The sequence below is a fragment of the Mugil cephalus genome, chromosome 18 (genome assembly GCF_022458985.1).
Source record: "Mugil cephalus isolate CIBA_MC_2020 chromosome 18, CIBA_Mcephalus_1.1, whole genome shotgun sequence".
In the NCBI taxonomy this organism is placed as follows: Eukaryota; Metazoa; Chordata; class Actinopteri; order Mugiliformes; family Mugilidae; genus Mugil; species Mugil cephalus.
The window spans coordinates 14,495,285-14,513,196 of NC_061787.1; the positions used below are offsets into that span (position 1 = coordinate 14,495,285).

Genomic DNA, 17,912 nt, shown 5'->3' on the forward strand with positions numbered 1-17,912 from the left:
CACTGGAGGTTCTCTCTTAGTTTTGGGCATTTGGCTGCATTCCCACAAGCTCTGTGCGTTTGTGCCATAGCTGGAGTTACACTGAAGGGGAAACACCAAAACTCCCCACGATCCGTAGGACATGTTTGGGCACCGAGTTAAGCCTACTTCTTTAAGTTCAGTATAATATAAATTCCCAACAACCTGCGTGGTAGGTTAAGAAAATAAAAAGGCGAAACATTTAAACGTTTAAAATTAAAATAATTAAATGCCATTTTTATTTTTTATTTATTTATTTATTTATTTTAAAAATGGCAAGTCTAAAGCTTAATGTGGACCTACATACACACGCACGGGATCAGTGCAAGACTAGTGCTACATTCGAGTGGTTTGTGTGCAACTTCTTTTGACAAAGCGTAAATTTCTCGATTTCAGCAAACTAAACAGGACGTATTTAGTTTAACAGTTTTAGAACATTTTCTAAAAAGTATTTGTGCAACATATTCATCATTTAATAAATCAAAGTTATTATAAAAAAAATATAAAATTATATATATATATAGCCATGAAAAAAAAAGAAGTCGCACAGGCTTCTGATCTCTTCCAGCTTTTAACACTCATCAAACCAAACGCCAAGTCATTTGCTTTGCATTGAGTTTTATGGAGACACTTGGTCAAGGAGGCGCAGGCACTTGTGAGCATGGACTTTTTATGACACAAACTCACTGCCCCATGCCAAAACAATGAATTCCTCTCCACCTCCCCACCACCAGCACCACCACCACCACCACCGGGAGAATGTGATTTTACATGCAATCCGAGCCTGAAGTATGTGCGGACAGTGGTGGGGGGAGGGCTCTCTTCACCTTTCACCCCGCCGTGTTGGGACTGTTTGTATTTTTTTTTTCCTATAGGCCCCTGTGCTACTCGAGAGGAGACCATCACGCGTCCACACCCATGGGCCTGAATTAGACTCTTTTGGCTGTTCAAGACATGTCGGCGTTTGCAGCTTTTTGATACTTTACACTTTGTCACATCGGGTATCTAACTCAGCAGTGGCATAGTCTTTTCCAAAAAAAAAAAAAAAAAAAAAAAAAAAAAATCTTTGATACATATGGCAACAGTTAGAGACATTAAAAGACATTAGCAGCCATAAATCCTGAGATAGGCTTCCTTAGTGTCTCAGGAAAACATAAAAAAAAAACATTTGAGCTATCTATAAAAATACTTGTATCGACCATAATTATTTCCTAAATGAATATAAGGCTCAGTTAAATTTAATGATGCATTTATTGGGTCACTACAGGTGAACAGCAGCAACCAAAACGAACTGCAGCAATTCAATAGGGTGAGGTGAAATGTTAGCTGATTATGCAAAGCTATAATTTGCGAATCCAGGGATGCTTGAATTAAACACACGTGTGATGCGAGGAAGAGCACACGCAGCACGCGCATTTGTGCAGCGAAGTCGCCGCTTTATCTGGGCGGCACTCTTTGTTTCCGTTTAACTGCCTAAAGAATAACACTCGAGCTAAATTTATACATCACATGACAAAGCTTTCTTAATCTAAACAATGCTAAGTTGTTTATTTTGTTTGGCAGTATCTTCAAGCCACAGCGAGTGAGGAATACTTGCTATAAATTGATTCAAATGCAAACATGTGGCATCTGTTTTCGAAAACTTTTTCAAAATAAAAGTCCTATCAGTAGTCATTTGTTGAAGCTTATGAGCTCAGTCTGTGAAAACATTCCTCCCAGAGTGCTATGGTTCTCCGCAGCGTTCCCCCTGAATGCAACACAGACACACACCAACACACACACATTTATTTAAAATGCAATATTTAAGGACATATTTAAATTTCATTACTAGCGAGCTGCTTCTCTGCTTGTGGATACTGAAGAGATGCAGTTTAAGGCAGGCAATCTACAGGACAACAGTAACCAATTTGTGTATTCATTGTATTAACACAATGCTATTGCAGATACAGCCTCCGTGGGTGTGAAAGGCTGCTTCTCTTACTATGTGCTTTTTTCCTCGATGTCATTCCTGCTCCCTGCATGTTTTAAACGTTCCCCATTGGTTCCTCAGACCACGAACCTTCACGCAGCCAATGCAAACACGAACAGGAGCCAGTCGTTGAAGATGACAAAACAATATGAATGGGAACACTTGTGAATGTCTGATGAATAATTACACAATGAAACTTTACTTCAAGTTCCATAAAGTTAATCTAAACTGTGCGCTGAAAAACTACGTGTGTATCAAAGCTGCTGCCGAAATATTTCAGGGCTTTTTTTTCTTTGTCTCTCGTTCAAATTTGACACTGTACATCAGTGTAGATGATATCAACAAGCAACTTACCGTGAAGAGTACACCCACCACATTTTCTACATCCTGCGAGTCAGGAGTCCATCCTGTGAACTCTTCTTCTTGGGCTTAATTTGTATTGTGTGGGGGAAAAAAAATGTGCAGGTTACTTGAAAATGTTAAATCTTTGCTATTTCTTTACCATTATCTTTTATGTGGCAAAAGAACACGGCTAAGACAAGATCGCTAAGTTCTTCTATTATCCTGCAGTGGAGATAGGAACGCTAATGTCCCTTGATAGTTGTACAGTACAAACGACAAAGCTCTAATGTATAGTTGCATCCTAAAGGACAGCGTGGTTGTAATAATATAAAAGCTCTGAGTGCTATATGTACTCTGAGGTCACCAAGAGTCACAGGGAGCAGACAGTGTCACTGCAATTTTCTGTCCCAAAGAAAGCTCATCTCTGACAACCTGAGGAACATTATACATGATTTGTGCAGACTTTGAATTAATCAAGTGCAAGTTGTAAAAATCATTTGCCATTTTCAGTTTTTCAGTAGCTATATGGGCCCCTCCACAACCGCTGCCCCCTCCTCTGCCTCCCTTTGTTCTCCCCAGCTCTAATAGGTTTTCCCCTGCCACACACAATTCACTTTTTTCCCCCTTTTCCCCAGCCCCTCACCCCTTTTAGTGCAGTGCCCAGTGTCGACTGGAGCATTTGAGCAATTTGAAATTAAAGCAAACAATGGGCAGGCACTCCCAGGGACCTCTCGCTCACCATATTACACGGAGGACGCTCGTGTGCTCTTGCGCATTATTGGCAAGTCATTACGTTTCTCTGGAAACGGAGAGCGGGAGCTCGCTCAGAGGAATCGGTGATGCAAGCAGCAGCTGAGTGCTTGGAATAGCATGTGTACGTGTGTTTGTGTGTTCTGGAGCATCCTTGGCAACAGCATGGGGAGCTGTCAGAACAAAACTGTATATTGACAGGCTGATATGCAGCTTGATATAGGCTCCTCAAAGCCCAGTTAATATTTTTTAGGTTTCCTTCCTTTGGCAAAAAGCTAAAATTCCTTTCTCAAGTCTGCTGGCTCCAAATTCATATTATACATTTTCCATCTTTCATAATCATAGTGAAATAGTTGAGATAAATGTAAAATTTTAGGCATACATATCAGGATTTAAATTTATTTCAAAAAGCTCTGATGGTCACATGTCTGTAAAAATAGTTTTGAGTGATTTTAGTAATCTGCAACAAAACATCTGCATGCACAAAACTTTTAATACACTCGTGAGGATGTGTATAAATAGATTCCACCTGAAATCGTTGTGTATTAAAAAGTAATAATTATTCAGTCTATGCCATAATATGCACAAAACTCCTATAGAGAGATAATGTGATGGGATTTTGCAGACGTCATCTTACAGGACGAAACTGTTAAAAATCTGTCCAAAATTCACTGAAGCATATACATACATCCGCACACACCACACACACGCATATTTAGATATATACAGTGTGTGTGTGTGTGTGTGCGTGCATGTGCGTGCGTGTTTGAACCATCTGAACCCAAAAAGGTTTTCTATAGGCGTAAACTAAACATACACCATTTATCCAGGGCTCCGCCAACTTGACAGTGTGAGGACTGACAGGTTATAATTACAGAACACCTTAAACGATATAAAAGCTCTGAGTGCTATATGTACTCTGAGGTCAACAGTGGTCATCGGGAGCACACATGTCGCTGCAATTTTCTCAGTGAAAGCTCATCTCTGACAACCTGAGGGCTGAAACAAAAATGATTATCACCATTATTGCCTATTCTACCGCTGTGTTTCTTGGTTTGTAAATAAATCGTTAAGTCTGTAAAAATCCATTTGATGCAGTGAGTGATGACCATTAAGTTAGATTTATAAATAACCTGCTAACATAACTAGCTATATAGTTCAAAAATTCAGGAAAATACCACATTCAGAGACATTATCTTATTTTGACAAAGCCCCAAAAAATATTCACTTAAAATATAATATAAAATAGAGAAAAATCCCCAGACCTGAACCTCTGTGACCAGAGAGTGATTTTACTGTTGACTTAAATTTGGTGTCACTTAACAACAGTGTTTGTGTATTGTGGTTGCGATGGCCACAATCGTCCCTTAGATGTTAGATCGTGTCGATATAACTGAGTATAGTTATATTTTGTTGATCTGTTTTATAGGTCTGTTAGTTCGTAATTGTTGGTTGTTTTCTGTGTGAATCTTTTTAAATCAAAAACACCCATGTCCTGTTATGTCCCCAACAGTGGTATAATCATAACTGATTAATGGACTAATAGATGAATCAACTAATCAGTTAAGCTCTAAATTGTCCTCTGATGTAAAACAATAAAAAATGATAACTGTGAAAATAAAACCTCTGGTGTTATTTTTATCATGACACACTCAAGATTTATTTTCATTGCAGCTCCTACTTGAACCCAGCTTTTGCCACTCTGCGGATGAAGAATTATAATCCTGACTCTAAACAAATACTAAACTCAGAGTCGGTCCTCACATCTGTTCTGTAAACATCCTGCTTTTAGCAGCGGCTTACTTAGGTCGGCCTCAAAGAAAGACGCCACATCTTCTCCTATGTCCGTGTTGCTACAGTGTTGACAATGAATCTAACAGAGTGAAATCTCTTCACCACAAACTTTCAAACCATGTGGAACCAGAATGGAACGTTGCTGTTCGCCGTGAGCCAATCGCATTCACCCTCCACTTCCTGTTGGAGGGCACGCGCACACACGCTCTCTGCGTCATGACGCACTTCCTGTTCACTACGAAGTTCCCCCTCTCCTCACCATCGCGCCGTGACGGGGATGTTTTGGTGAAAAAAATACGGCGTCGAAAAGGGACGTAAACACGTTTAAAACATGACATTTCGACCGAGTGGGACTTAAAGTGGCGTAGCAGCGGAACGAGGCGCGTCTTCGACGAAGGTTTCGGGCTATCTTTATGTTATTCCTCCGTATGTCCGCTTTTTTCATAGATGGTCTCCGGCGAGCGTTGTCTGGCGGCGGACGACGGGTTCTTGACGAATAACATGAAGGAGATGATTGGGGGTTGCTGTGTTTGCTCAGACGAACGCGGCTGGGCGGAAAACCCGCTGGTGTACTGCGACGGACACGGCTGCAACGTCGCCGTGCATCAAGGTAAAAAAGCTGGTGGTGGCTCGAGTTAGCAGTTAGCTCACGGGCTAGTTAGCGTTGTCTCGTTGCAAGGTTATGGAGCCTCCTCCTCCTCCGCCTGGCCTCACCAAGGCCAAGCTGAGGTCAGGCTCGACGCATGCAGCTGGACTCTGCACTACCTTGGCGTCGGTGTTGCTTTTTTCGTTGTCCATATTCTTCTCTGGACATCAGAGCTGTCAGCAGCTGAGCTAACACATTTGTAGCCGCTAGTGAAGCTATTTTTCCTTGGCAGAAGCTGTCACGTGGGTTCAAGAGGAAGGAGGGATGCCCTCCTCTTGTCAAAAGATGTAAACTTGAGCGTAAAGCTCAAGCCGAGGGGTTAAAACGCTAGAATACAAACCAGTGATTGTCAAGTTAATAGTTCAAACTGTGCTTGAAGGTGCACATATTAAAACAACAATCCATGCGTTGTTTGTTTCTGGGACAGTTCAAGCTGCTGCAGAGCAAGGATTTTCACTTGTCACAGCTCCATAACCGAGATGACTCAGATGGTGACGTTCAGTGTTTACATTTCTAAGAGCTCTCATGTGTCTATTTGGCAAACTCCGAGGGAACCTAAAAACTATTTGAAATGTCAGCAGCCCAGCTGATGCAAACCAATTAGTAGCCGCCTGTCTGACAGGAGCATGCTTGTAAACACACCATGTGAACAGCTGATGAGTTACCAATATAAAAACCTTCTTGAGTTTCACGGTGAGACTGAGACTGCTAATAGTGTGACTTATAGTTTTAATTTATATTTTACTTTAAGTTTGCTTCATAATATCTTAGTGTCAAGTGTCATGCATCTGTGCAAAAATAAAACACATTTACCTAATTTGAAACTGTTTAAAACTAGATGGGGAAAAAATTACATTCAAAGCATTTTATACCACATTCAAATGTCACAAGATCTTTGCGGAAGAAAAACTAAAGTCGGAGGCTTTTCAAGGCACCTCTTCCTCTTCTAGTGAATTATTGCTTGCAGTAAATCTATACCAAATTTATTGAATGAAGATGTGACTTTGGTTTAGCCAGTAATTTCCTGTGCTACCCCATCCAAATGATTTGCAGGATATGTTTGACTTGTTAGCATTCAACAATGTTTTCAACAATGCTTTCTAAAAGCCGCCAGTCTTTAGTGACAAAATAAACAGGTAGAAGTGTATGTTGCAAAAGTCGACTTCAACACAGTTTAACGCATTAAACTGTGTTGAAAGTTTCAGTTACGTAATGTGTGCCTTAAACACTAGGCTTAATTGTTCAACTGAATCATGCAATATTACACTTACACCTGCATTTATGTAATGCATAGATGTGGTGGATCTAAAAAATACTTTACTAACTAAAACGCTGTACATCCTAATCAGGATCAGATATTCTTGCAGTGTCAGAACAATGAACTCATGTTTACATATAAATAAGTAAAATAAATGCGTTGATTATGACTCTTATTGTTGATGCTTGTTAGCCCAATGCCTAATATAAATGGTAGGCCTTTGATTGGATCAACCATTCATAGTAATTAAAGGTGAATCGGGTATGCACTGTGTGTGGAGTGTGATGTCTTGTTGGTAAACCTGGTCTGTGTCTTCGTTTGAACTCTGTAACCTTTGGGTGATTTGTCCTCAGAAATCTGGATTATAGCTGTTTATTCCAGTGGATTACGGGCTCTTGTCTGATCAGAGATAATCTGAAAATGTGTAGAGGTAGGCTATTTACGGTAGTGCTGCAGCATTTAGGTCATCACTGCTGGTACTTGTACCTGTAGGACTTTAAGTCAAGTCTTGCTGAAAACAGGGAATTCAAAGTGAAATATAAGCTAATTGTGTTCTGGGGGCAACGTTTTGCCAGTTTTGTGTCAAAAGTTAATGACTCTGCCTGCGTGAACCTTTGTGATCCTGTTGATGCAGATATTGTAAAGTACAAATGCTGTTTTTCTGCAGCTGACAACATTTCCTTGGTCATTTTCAGAAATGTGCACCAGAGAGATAAAGGAATGATCGTGGGCTGTTTTAATGTCGCCTCCAAATGTGTAGTGTAATAAGCCTGGCACCATTAACAAAATGCATTAACCAGTTATTGATGTATGCAACTGCAACAATTTGTTGCCCGTGGCTTCACTATAGTGACAAATATTTTGTAGCACAGTCTAACCACATTAGGGTCAGTGAAATAAAAACACAGATAGTAAAGCCATGTGTTCGGCAGCCTGTCATATCAAAACACTTCTTAATATTTAACTCAGTTTAGTCACTCATTTGTTTTCTGGCATGTCTAATAAGTAATTGGCAGTGGACATAATGTGATACTTGTAAAGATGTTATCAAGTGTTGTTAGGTTTGGTGTGTAGGTGCATGTCATTCTGGTTTTATTTTTCATTATGTGAAGGCTTTCTGTGGTGTAAAATGTTGAGCATGTTGTGTTTGTTTTTTTGATGACTGACACTATTCCTCTCTTCCCCACTTCCACCCGGTCTGTCTTCAGCCTGCTATGGTATTGTGCAGGTGCCCACTGGTCCTTGGTTCTGCAGAAAATGTGAATCTCAGGAGAGAGCAGCCCGTGTGGTGAGTCACACAATTCATCATTTATGGGTTATCTCCTGGAATAAGAGGACTGTCTGGCAAAGATGATAGACCACACGATCTTGAACTGCACTTTTTGTTTATACACGCAGCAAGAAAATGGCACAAGATTGGGTCTTGCATCATCACTGCATCTTTTATAAGGTCTTACTTTAACCTGATAAAATAACATGCATGCAGTATACTTGAAGTCCCACAGTACTTTTATCCGACACATTATTATTTTTAATTTAACTGTATTCAATTTTCTTGCTGGAGGCTTAATAATATTATTTATTAACAATGATTTGCACTGATTTGCTTTTCACTTTCATTTTACGTATGAAAAATCAAATAGTGTTACCACTTGGTAACTATGGTCACGCATGCTGACAATGCAAATCACAGTCCCCACAATGAAGACACAGTTGAACAGCTTTCTCAGTTACTTTAAACGATAACTTTCACCAAGCTAAGTTTCACTGCAGGACCGTATTGTGCTGCTTTTCATTAGTGTATCACACGAACTCATAAGTGAACGTATGTCTATCAGCATTTTCAGTGCAGAGATTTTATCCTTGTTAATCAATCCAACACAGTTTAAACTGGGGTCTGTTGTGTTTGTATCATCTGTGTGCTTTGTTAGTTCATTAAAAGACAGAGCGATTCTACTATAATTATCCCAGAATACCTCCGGAATCATTTCTTTCTTCCGTCTCTAACTGTGCTCATTATTCAGAACATGTGAAAGATTTGCATACACCATGAGAAGTGTTAAATTGTAGACAAACCTGCTGCTCTGCTGTTCAGTCACCAGAGCTGGGTCCCGAAGATATACTGATGACAGAGATAGTTTGCTAAAAATCAGCGTCAATATGAACTTGAAATTGGACCAAAATACATAATTGTGTCCTGCTTTTCCTCTGGTTGGATTAAATGAACCAAGCTGCAGGGTTTTAAACAATATCTTCTCTAAATGTCTAAATGCAGATTAATTTACGCACGTTCATTGTACATTTTTTAAGCCTAACCCTTTACAGAGTTGTTAACTACCATATAAGATATTAAATCTTACAGTGGAAATAATAGATATTGCGTATATATGTATAAATATATATAGACTTTGAATTAGTTAAACAAAAGAAAGCTGTGGTTGCATTTTACTGAATTACACTATTCATCACAGAGAAATAGTGTCATTGTTTTGCTCATTAGTGAGACTTTAAGGCTTCCCCGTGTTGAATAGTCAGCCTTCTTAAATCTCTTTACTGCTCAGTAGAAGTTGCACTATCAGACACATGGCAACAAAAAATCAATTTGTGCAGACATTCCCGCAAATTCTACTTTGTCCAACACAACTCTGCTCGCACCGGCAGGAATTTCTGTGTCATGTGCCATCTCCCAGTGTCCTCAGCTTTTTAGAGCGCAATCTGTACCAGTTACCATCGCGTTTCACCAAATAATTTCTTAATCCTGACTGAATGCTCTATGAAAGCTTAGCATTAAGGTTGTTTCAGTGTGGCTGGTCTACCAGCTGTGCTGGATGCCATTTGTTGTGTGAGTGGCGCGCTGTGCCGCAAAAAACATGAAGCTATTCAGTCATCATAACCGCCTATGAAAATCTTACTGTCGGGGCAAGAATGTAGCACTGGAAAGCCCTCGGGCTGACCTCTTCTCCACAGACCATTGAATCATGACACTTAAGACTTTATGAAACTTGGTGCTGCACACAAGCTGGTAGTACTTGCAGAGTCTCAACTCAACATGACCTCGGCAAACTTCTAAGGACCTGTCTAGATTTTGTTAGGGGAAGATTTACTTTATGAAGCTGTTGATACAGGTGCTAGAAGGAGCTGCCTACCCTCCATATGCATGCACAGAGCAGTGTTACCCAGCAGAGAAAAACGTAGTTAGTGATCCTTTTAAATATCTAATTGCTGAACCAGATGAAGCGGTGTAACATCAAAAAAAATGGGTTGTGACAGTAATTACAAAAACACTGTTGACACAGGTGTTACCTGACATACCTGCAGTTACCAGGTTTGTTCTCTTCTTCTAGTGCTGTCAAACTAGTAAAAAGCCAGGCCGCTTTCTTTTTTAGACTGGAATCTTATCTCTGTGTGACCATTTTTTTTTTTATTTATCTCAAACATCAGAAAGTTCCATAAATTTTAGTCATTCCACTCAGTCGTGCGAACAGTCCTGTTTTACATAAACGGCATCGCCCCGGGGGATGTACCTGGTGCTAATTTTCATATTCTGATTTTGTGCACCCATTTGCTTGAATGTAAAACATGTTGCACTACAGCTTTAAGCACATGTCAAACACAAACCAGATATCAAAGAGCTCGCTGCAACGTAAGGGACAACAAGCATAGCCACTAATTGTCAGGATTGTCTCCAAATTCCCAAAGAAATGAGCAAATAAAATTATATTAAAGATTAAGGTTGTAAAATATAAGCACTTTAAGTGTCTTGTTACAGTTAAAGACCACACGCACACATGTTTGGGGGTTATCAGAAGTTGAACTGCAGAAATAATTACCTGAATTTGCTCATGCACACACACACACACACACACCTGGAGAAAGAAGCAACCTTAGGTGGCACATATTCAGGGTGTTTTCCCGGAGAGTTTCTGGCTGCGTGCCCAAGTCTGGGCCACCAGCCAGTTTGTCTCACACGCCGTAATATTTGTCATACTCCTGTGTTTGCCTCACTCTAAGTAGATGAGGTCGACCCGTTGTTCCTGACCTGATGTTTCTCCTTTACCCACAGAGATGTGAGCTCTGTCCCCACAAAGATGGAGCCCTCAAGAGAACAGACAACGGAGGTAAGCCCTTCCTTCAGCTGCTCACACACACACACACACTCGCACACACACTCACACACTCATAGACACCCACATCTGTGCGTAGCCTCTTGTGTATTTTGTCATTAATTGCATGTCACCAGCAAGTTTAAGGGGTGTGAGCGTGCTGGGAGAGTTATGTTGCTGTTTGTTGTGTGTGCTGCCTCTCTGTACCGTCCTTGCCAGTCCATGTTTTATGAGAGTGTGTGAGTGTGTATGTATGTTTATGAGGGGGCGGGCCAGGATGGGTATAGTGCATGGCCTGTGAGGAGTCTCCTCTCCGGGTTCACTGGGAGGTCAGCTTGGTGGAGACTGTAAATATTCTGTGTGCATGTGAGTGTGTGTTTGAGTCAGTCAGAGAGAGGCACAGCTGTGGGATTGTGTCCAGGCCTGCAGGGAGGCATCAGGACAACACTAACACACACCGTTTTACTACTTTCTCTTTTATTTTACCCTTCCCATGACCCCTCTCTCCCTCTCTCTCTGTCCCTCTCTCTCTCTCTCTCTCTTTCTTGCTTCTCCTTTTCCTCCCGTTTTTCTTTCACCATCTTGTTCTCCTGCTCTCTGTTTCGCTTCCTCTTCACTTGTTGATCTGTGTGCTAGTTGCTGTTATTTCAGGTGGGACAGTAATAAAGCAGAGCAAAGGGATTTGTCTGAGATGGGTATTTGATCCAGAATCTTAACATATAGCGGGCTGGGAAGAAGACGTACAGAAATGAAGTCTCCTGCCGCCTGCTTTGGCCTTGTTCGCATCTAATCTGTCTGTTAAGACCCACGTTTAAAGACGACATAAGAATGTGCGTACTGAAAGTCATCAGTGAGAGGAAATATAAAACACGTGGCAGAAGCTTGGAGATATTTATTTAGGCTTCATTGTTGTGTTCATTACCTGTGACGGTGCGCACCACGTTGAAATAAGCTAGTCTTGTCTTGTACCTGGTGTCATGTTTTTACTGTGGTTTACCAAATAAGCTCATAAACAACTGACTCGGTTGCTTTTAACCAAGTTTAAGTTGTTTGTCTCAACACATTTGACTGTGATGACTTCTTGAAGTATGGGATGTTAGTAAAACAGGGCTTTGTTGGGTTTAGGGGCATAAAAGTGTGGGTGCTTAGCTCCAGGAGGAAGGCTGTGCCACTTTTATAGTCCTGTTTTATAGGCCTCTTCCAGATTCTTGGAGGGACTTCAAAACAACAACATGCCCCCATTTCACACCGGCTCCCTCCCCTCCGTCCCGCCCTCTGCCCTCCTCCCCCGTCCCGCACATCAGGTCAAAGGCAGGTCAGGGGTTCAACTGTAAGTTTAAGCCTGTTTTTGTTTCCGCTATGGGGGAAAAACAGACACCTCCAGTGTGGCGGGAGACTCCCACCTCCATTTGACCTCCTGTTCACCTCCTCAAACTCCTCCTCACCTCGTCGTCAATTCTTCTGCCACTCCACCGTGCCCCGCTGTCATTCTACTGCCCCTAGTTTGTCTTCACTGACCTGCAACTGACCAGCAGTAACGGCTACTTAAATAGACAAAGTACCAGTGTACAATTTTTTTGTATTAGTGGTTTTACAGTTGAAGTTGGTGATCACCCACTGACCCACTACTGTAAAATGCGCAGAAAGGACATTTTTCTAATTGTATTGCATATAAATGAGTTTCATGCTTTTTATTGAAATACTTGCATTTAAACATTTTTCTTGACTTTATCTATTTGCATCACATAGTGTTATTTATTTTCTCCATATTTGTTGTATAAGAATATTGTTTTTAGACTAAATTATGTCTGGCCTCAATTTAACCAAGTCCCACTTGACTTAAACTTACTGCACAAACTTGCAATAAACAAATCAAATAAATGGATGATGGTCTTAAATTCTGCACACTGTTTTAGTACTTGCCTAGACCATAGTAGGTGCTTAACATTTCTATGCGTAGACTGTGGAATGCTATCACAAGCTACGTTGGTACATATCGCAGGTATATGCACACAGGCTGATCTTTGTGTGTCTTTACAGGCTGGGCCCATGTGGTTTGTGCCCTTTACATACCTGAGGTGGAGTTTGCTAATGTCTCGACTATGGAGCCTATAGTCCTCCAGTCTGTTCCACATGATCGCTACAACAAGGTAACAAATCCTATTTGTGAATTTAGACCTCACCAAAGCTCAACCAGTTGAATTAAATTTGCCTTTAAATTGAAACGTGTTCCCCTTTGCTCTGTGTGTGTGTGTGTGTGTGTGTGTCTGTGTGTAGACGTGTTATATCTGTGAGGACCAGGGCAGAGAGAGTAAAGCAGCCACCGGAGCCTGTATGACCTGCAACAAACATGGCTGCAGACAGGCCTTCCATGTCACATGGTGAGACACATCCACATCACATTAACCACTCCTGACAAAGATGGGCATTGTATCTTCATTTACTCACTCAAACTCAAGACTTAATACACTGCTGAGCAAATGAGAGACCACGGAGGCCGTGTATTCCAGCAGTTTATCAACTAAAACGTCTAATTTCTGAACTGTAGCTTTAATCACATATTAATACTGACAACGTGAACTGGTTTCCTGCTTCTGATAATCATGCTTTAATTTAAAGGAATTGACTCTGGAGCAGTCGTCTTAAGTATTTTGATCCAGGTCTATTTTTTTTTTTTCATTCACTAAAAGTCTTCTTAAGCACTCATGGCCACGGCACAAGCAGACATTGATGTCTAGAATGTCTTCTGATAAACTCTGTGTCCTTATCTTTAACGTTCTGCCAGCTGTTTAGGATGGACTTGAATACCAGGTTTTCTTTTCATTGCGAGAAGTGAATCAGTGAAGTGGAAGTCGTAAGAATAATTCTGCAGCTCTGTAGTTGTACTCGTCCTTGACACCTTCTCATGATTGGGTGAACCCAATATTTTCTTTAATTTTGCCACTTTTCAACAAGTGAGATAATTGTCACTTCTTAACGACTCCTTTTAGTGGCGTCTTCTAGATTTTTCTCATCTGATAGAATAACAAAAAGTTGGCCTCATGAGCACAATCTCTGCGCTATGTTGCTGTTACTTTTATTCTTGCTGTCCGTTATTGTTGCACACAAATGTTGAATGTTGTCTATTTATTGATTATTCTCACACCCTGTTTTTTTTTTTTTCCTTTCCGCTGCTCCTCATCGCAGTGCCCAGTTTGCCGGGTTGTTATGTGAGGAACAAGGATCGGACGCAGACAATGTCAAATACTGCGGATATTGCAAATACCATCACAGCAAATTGGTAAGCGTTGTTTCTGCTCTTTCGTTTATTTTTCCTATTCTAAAGATTGCATGCCATTTTAATACCCTAACTCACAACTTAACACAACATAAACCTTGATCTGTCTCAGCTTTAAATGACCGTTTATTTTATGATGTATGAAACCACGTGACTATATGTCTTAAATGTTTTGTGTCTTAAATTAAGAGTTTGGATGAGAATTGAGTTTGTTTCCATTCATGCTAAATATGAGCAGGGATGGTTGTGTAGACAGAACACACAACACTGAGAAGCACCATTCATCTGATCGTTTCCGCTCTCTCGGACCTTCCATCGCTTCTTCACTGTTATTTTTTCCTCTGTCTCCATCCTCCTTATCCTCTGTCCCGCCTCTTTCATTCCACTTAACACTACTCGTCTCCCTTCTCCACTTCCTTCTCCTCCTATTCCAACCTTTTCCTCCACATCAGTTTTCTTCCCTCCTTCAGGCAGCATCCAGTCCCTGCTGGCATTCGCTCTCTTTTTCTTCTTTTGACCGACAATAAATCCATCCAACCTTTACGTGGTGTTCTTCCACCCTTTCTTTCCTCTCCACATATGCTTTTCCATCTACATTAGTCCTCCCTAAATACTGATCACCTCTTTAATAGGAGGTTTAGACTTCAGCGCTAAGTTGACGCTGTAACTGACGTTCACCTCCCCGAAAATGTAACTACGCACCGACACAGACCCATGATTAGTTGTATGTTTCCGCTTTATTATTTCCGACTGCTTCCACATCTCTGCAATTTTTAAATTGATTATTTTGTATAAAACGAGGAAAGGTGAACCGAGGAGGTTCAGAGATACAGACATTTGTTATGGCTCACGTTCGGTGGAAGTTTCAGTCGTCGTTGTTGAAAGTGAAGCAGGAAGTAGAAACAAAAATGAATTTGACTGGCAAAAAAGACACAGCACCAACTAGTGTTAGTGTTTTAACAAAGCGAGTCAGACTGACGAGCGCACAAGTATAAATGACTGACACTGGCGTAAGGCTGCGTGTCTAAGTTACGCCGTCTATGTCTCGCTGTGGTCTAAAAGAGTCTTTCGATTGTAACCGGCTGTTTCCAGGTATTGGATGAGTCCTTTGAGGAATAATATTGCCTAATTTACCATTACTATTTCAAATAATAATTTGAAAGATTTGTTTTTGTGGTTTGTCCTTTATTTATAATTAATATTTATAATTAGAGTAAATATGTAGCTTTTACAATAAGGTGCTTAAATGGAACCCATGATTTAAATAGCATTTAAAAACAACATAAAACCACAAATACAGGCTCTAATTAGTGGTTACTATTCACTACTAAATGACAGATCACTCGTTTCTAGTCGAGAGCTGTTTTTTTAGATTTACACAACCTGCATTTTGAGTGCACCAAGCATGAACTACCAGGCAAAAAAGAAGGATAAAAAGGAATATCAACACAATATCGAATAATAAAAATAATATAAAGAAGAGATGTGTTTTTAGTGCACACATTCATCAAAGACATCCCACCATGACGCGTCTGCATCAGTTGGGGGAGGAAGGAAAGTAGCAGAAACACAAAGGTTTTTATGATTTGTGGAAAGAAAATGGAGGCTTTATGGTATTGACACACACACACACACACACACAGCGGTTTGCAATGTTAACAAATGCTGATGGAAAAGAAAATCATGCTGTTACATTGATAACATTGATCGCGTATGAATTGCTTTGGATGCAGAGGCATAATGTCATTAAGCTGGGACTGTATGGATGACAGGAATGTACAAGAGGTAATCAATGTGAAAGAGAGCAATGCTGTTAGCTGAATGGGTTTCACCAAACACCACTTGATGGATGTTTATGCCATGTTAGCGACATATGATATTTGACTGGACTTACTGGAGTAGCCAAATCTAATTTAAAACTTAGATTATCCTCCAGTACAGTGACGGTTGGAGGTTTCTCCAGGAGCAAGTATGAATGAATGATTTTAGTTGTCTAGTTGCCTGGATTGAGCACAGTGTTGCATCTTTTCTGATTGTGATTAGTAGCTTTGTTGCATAAGTGTCGGCCACTAGCTGTGAAATCTTTTTGTGTTAACTGTTGTAGCATGTTAGCATAAAATTCCTTTTTGAAGAATTAATAGGAGCGGTAAATTATTAGGTCTTTATTATGGGTTAAGTTGCAGGACGATTGAGAGAATATAGACTATTGAAGGGCAGCGGATATGAAGGTGAATAAGAAAATGTCGTAGGTTGGGGATGTGTCCCATGGTGCATCAGGTTGACTCCGAGCCTCAGCTAAAGTAAGACACAGCTGTTGTCAGAGATGATTACGTTTGAATGCATGTTGGGTGAATGCAAGTGTTGATCAATGCCTGAAGAGATAGGTTTGTAATAGGAGGCTGTGGTTGCTTATCGCCATGGCAACATATACCGTGAGCAGGAGAAAGCTGGCTTAGACTGACATCAATTGCCAAAATTGCTCGCGAATGTCCCTGAAGACCTTTAGATCATAGTTTTGGTGCAGAAAGGTTTTAAAGCAACGATAAAACCCAAGTTGTGTCCAAATCCCAGTTGAACAATATGACATATTTAATCTCAGCTCTTACATTTGGTCATGAAGGAAATGGCTTTTTGAGTAGTGGAGAGATACTTTTTTTTTTTTTTTTTTTTTTTTTTATTATCCAATCCAATGACCAACAAGCATATACTCCTTTAATTATCACTTTTGTAAACGGTGCTCTTAACTGTGTTTTTTTGTTTTTTTTAACTGATTTATTTTTTTTTTAGTTATCTCTGAGTTGAGTCCATTTTTTATTTATTTTTATTTTTTTTAGTTTGTTCCATTTGTTTTATTCTTTTTAATATATAGAGTTCTTTTTTTTGGTCTACTTTTTGGCCTTCTGTCTTTGGACTTAATCCAGTAACTTGGAGTTCCTCTCTACCTTTTAGCGAAGGAGCAGGGGCCGTGGTAGTAGGTCTCAAAGCTTAAGTGACTCTTCCTCTCAGTGTATGGATAGACCCCCAGACAAGGACACGAAGGTAAGACAGCCCTCAGATCTTATCTATGCCTCCCACCCACGACTGTGACTCCACCAGAAACATACGCCCTCACTGTTAACTTCTCACACTGCGGAGGGACAGGCTAAAGAGGCAGGACAGCTGCTTATCAGTAATAATTCTCAGGGGCTCTGATACATAGGTCGGACATTATGTGAAATTAGTGAGGCCTTAGAAGACATATTTTTGTTTAAATTATTAAGGCAAGCGGAAAACGGAGCATTTGATTTTTAAGATATATATCAGACTAGGGAATGTATTCACAGCGAAATTGGATTTCTATGCTTGTGTATTTCACATGTTGATAATTAAACAAAACCCCAGGCCTTGAACATCACTTTTATGATTTGAGAACAATAATACTCAAGATGAAATGCTTTGAAATGGATTGAAGGCCTTGGAATTAATGCGTTTAGTATCTTTATTTCAAGGTTTTCCTCAAGAAAACCCTCTGCTGTAGATATCCCTGTCTTTAGAGCATATTAACCTGACAGCAGCCAGGTATCTTGAATCTTGAAACACATCAATGTGCTCTAACATTTCTTTAAACCAGGCCTTTAAAAATGGCAGATGTCCTTGAGTTTGATGTCAAAGCGAGAGCGCTGAAATGGTTTTTATAGCTGGTTTTTGAATCCACTCGAGCTGCTAGTATGACTGCAGCCCACCAGAGATCGCAGCCTTTAATGAATTCTACATTA

The 17,912-nt window shown here is 40.3% G+C and overlaps 1 protein-coding gene across 3 annotated transcripts in view; it reads left to right on the forward strand.

Moving 5' to 3' along the window:
• The first annotated feature begins 4,777 nt into the window (after positions 1–4,777).
• mllt10 (MLLT10 histone lysine methyltransferase DOT1L cofactor) overlaps positions 4,778–17,912 on the forward strand; it is a 39,532-nt gene continuing 26,397 nt past the window's right edge. Inside the window, exons 1-7 of one of the 3 annotated variants that reach the window (XM_047568190.1) lie at positions 4,778–5,483; positions 7,986–8,065; positions 10,841–10,895; positions 12,921–13,030; positions 13,158–13,261; positions 14,067–14,160; positions 17,107–17,196. In XM_047568190.1, the coding sequence (XP_047424146.1) occupies positions 5,321–5,483; positions 7,986–8,065; positions 10,841–10,895; positions 12,921–13,030; positions 13,158–13,261; positions 14,067–14,160; positions 17,107–17,196 (696 nt within the window). In that variant the 5' untranslated portion in view covers positions 4,778–5,320. The remainder of the gene's footprint in view (positions 5,484–7,985; positions 8,066–10,840; positions 10,896–12,920; positions 13,031–13,157; positions 13,262–14,066; positions 14,161–17,106; positions 17,197–17,912) is intronic. The other 2 variants (XM_047568191.1, XM_047568193.1) reach the window with 2 other exon arrangements.